The sequence below is a fragment of the Vombatus ursinus genome, unplaced genomic scaffold, assembly GCF_900497805.2.
Source record: "Vombatus ursinus unplaced genomic scaffold, bare-nosed wombat genome assembly UNPS02014791.1, whole genome shotgun sequence".
Lineage (NCBI taxonomy): Eukaryota > Metazoa > Chordata > Mammalia > Diprotodontia > Vombatidae > Vombatus > Vombatus ursinus.
In genome coordinates, this window is record NW_020954569.1 from 64,300,705 (window position 1) to 64,302,510 (window position 1,806).

The 1,806-nt window shown below is 48.8% G+C and overlaps 1 protein-coding gene across 3 annotated transcripts in view; it reads left to right on the forward strand.

Annotated features, from left to right (window-relative positions):
• Positions 1–494: 494 nt before the first annotated feature.
• The window catches only part of KATNAL2 (katanin catalytic subunit A1 like 2), a 120,023-nt gene continuing 118,711 nt past the window's right edge, over positions 495–1,806 (forward strand). For all 3 annotated transcript variants that reach the window (XM_027869027.1, XM_027869029.1, XM_027869028.1), the window contains exon 1: positions 495–599. In XM_027869027.1, coding sequence (XP_027724828.1) covers positions 549–599 — 51 coding nt within the window. In that variant the 5' untranslated portion in view covers positions 495–548. The remainder of the gene's footprint in view (positions 600–1,806) is intronic.

Below are 1,806 nucleotides of genomic sequence, written 5' to 3' on the forward strand. Positions count from 1 at the left end.
TGCCAGGACGGAGAGGGCCAATGGGCACCTAGACATTGTGCCATCCTCAACAGAGAGCCAATCTCAGGGGGAATGGGGGAAGGGACTTCCACATCCTTCTTCCCTACTTAAGAGAAGTGAGACGTATGCAACAGGTCCCTGGGATTTAAGGAGGGAGGGCCACAAACACCGCAACAATCAGAGAGAAAAAAAAAAAAAAGGAACCGCCCCAAGCCCAAGAGGGAAGCTTTCTTGCCTAGCCCTGCCAATCATTCTGGCCCCTGCCCTTTCCGTGCTACGATTGGTCAGCGGCTGGACAAACTGAAATATGATTGGCTATCATCAACAAACTCTAACCTCCGATGGGCCTTTATATACAGTGATTGAAAGGAACCCTGGCCCAACGCTGGCTGATGATTGGTCATTTTTCCTAGGGCTCTGCCCTATCCCGAAGGAGGCAGGGTACATAATCACTAGGTTTCACGAGCCGCACCTATACTACCTAGTGAAGTGGTTGGGCGAGGGTCTGTGTCTTTTTCTCTTTTCTCCCTCCCATAATACAGCGCTTAATGGAGCTTTCCTACCAGACTCTCAAAGTCACACACCAGGCGCGAGAAGCGGTGAGTAATGGCTGACAGAAAGAAGCAGCCGACTCTGAGCACTCTGCGCTGCCTTTCTTACACCCCAGAGAAGAAGCAGGTCGGGAGAGTCGCCCGTTGCTATAGTGACAACCAGACATGAGCCATCCTAGCGCAAGCGCAGAAAAGGCCCCTAAGGTTGAGCATATGCGCAGGCGTAGAGAGAATTTCGATTGGGATTCCAGATGGGGAGGGCCAGAGAGGGAGGAGGATGCGGGGTGATGCGCAGGATGAACAGGACTTGGGGGTTCTGTGCCAGGGTGCTCCTGGAGGGTTCTCTGGAAGAAGGCTATGACTTGTCCAGGTGGAGGGAACCTGCACCTGCAAGTCCTGTTTCCTTTTACATCCTCTGATAATCTGGCTTCACCTTAACCCTCCCAACTGTATCTACCGGCTGGTGCCCTTTAGCCCCATCTCTGCACAGTCTCCCCAGTATAAGTAAGACACAGCCATCCTGGCCTTCGTGCCTTTGTTTTTGCCTTTCAGTCCACCTGGCAAACCACCCCCGGCCCACCCCACGCCCTCAGCTTATCCATGACCTCCTCTTTCAAGACACCAAACTCAAGCTTCCCCTTCCCTGTGTAGCCATTTCAGCTCTTCTTGGGAGGGAAGGGAGCCTGGTGTTTGTTAGTGGTTTGAGTGTGGGACCTGGAATCAGGAAGACCTAGGTTCTAATTCCACCTCAGTCATAACCTCCTTTCTAGGTTTTTGTAACATTCTTTTCTCCTGGTCTAGGTGATCCTCTTCAGGTTTCCATTAACTGTGGATGTCCTCCAAGGCTCTGTCCTGGGCTTTCTTCTCTTTTCCCTCTCCTATCTCACTTGGTGATCTCATTAGCTCCTGTAAGTTCAATGATCATCAGTGCCCATCAGTAGAGAAATAGTAGCAAGTCTAGAGGTTATAAATGACTGTGTGATCTTGGGAAGGTCACTAAATCTCAGAGCTTCCAAGTTTTCTGTATAATGGGGAGTAATCATACTTATAGTATCTGCTTAACAGTGTTAACTTGAGACCCAGATGAGATCAATGTATGTGAAACACTATCCAAAATGTCTGTTCTCTGAACTCCTATAGCATTTATAGTATAATACTTTTAATGCTATGTATTGTACTCTTGATTGTTTCATTGATGTACTTTGTCTTCTCAATCAAGTGGTGCCTTATTTTTCCCTTGCATTCATCCATAACC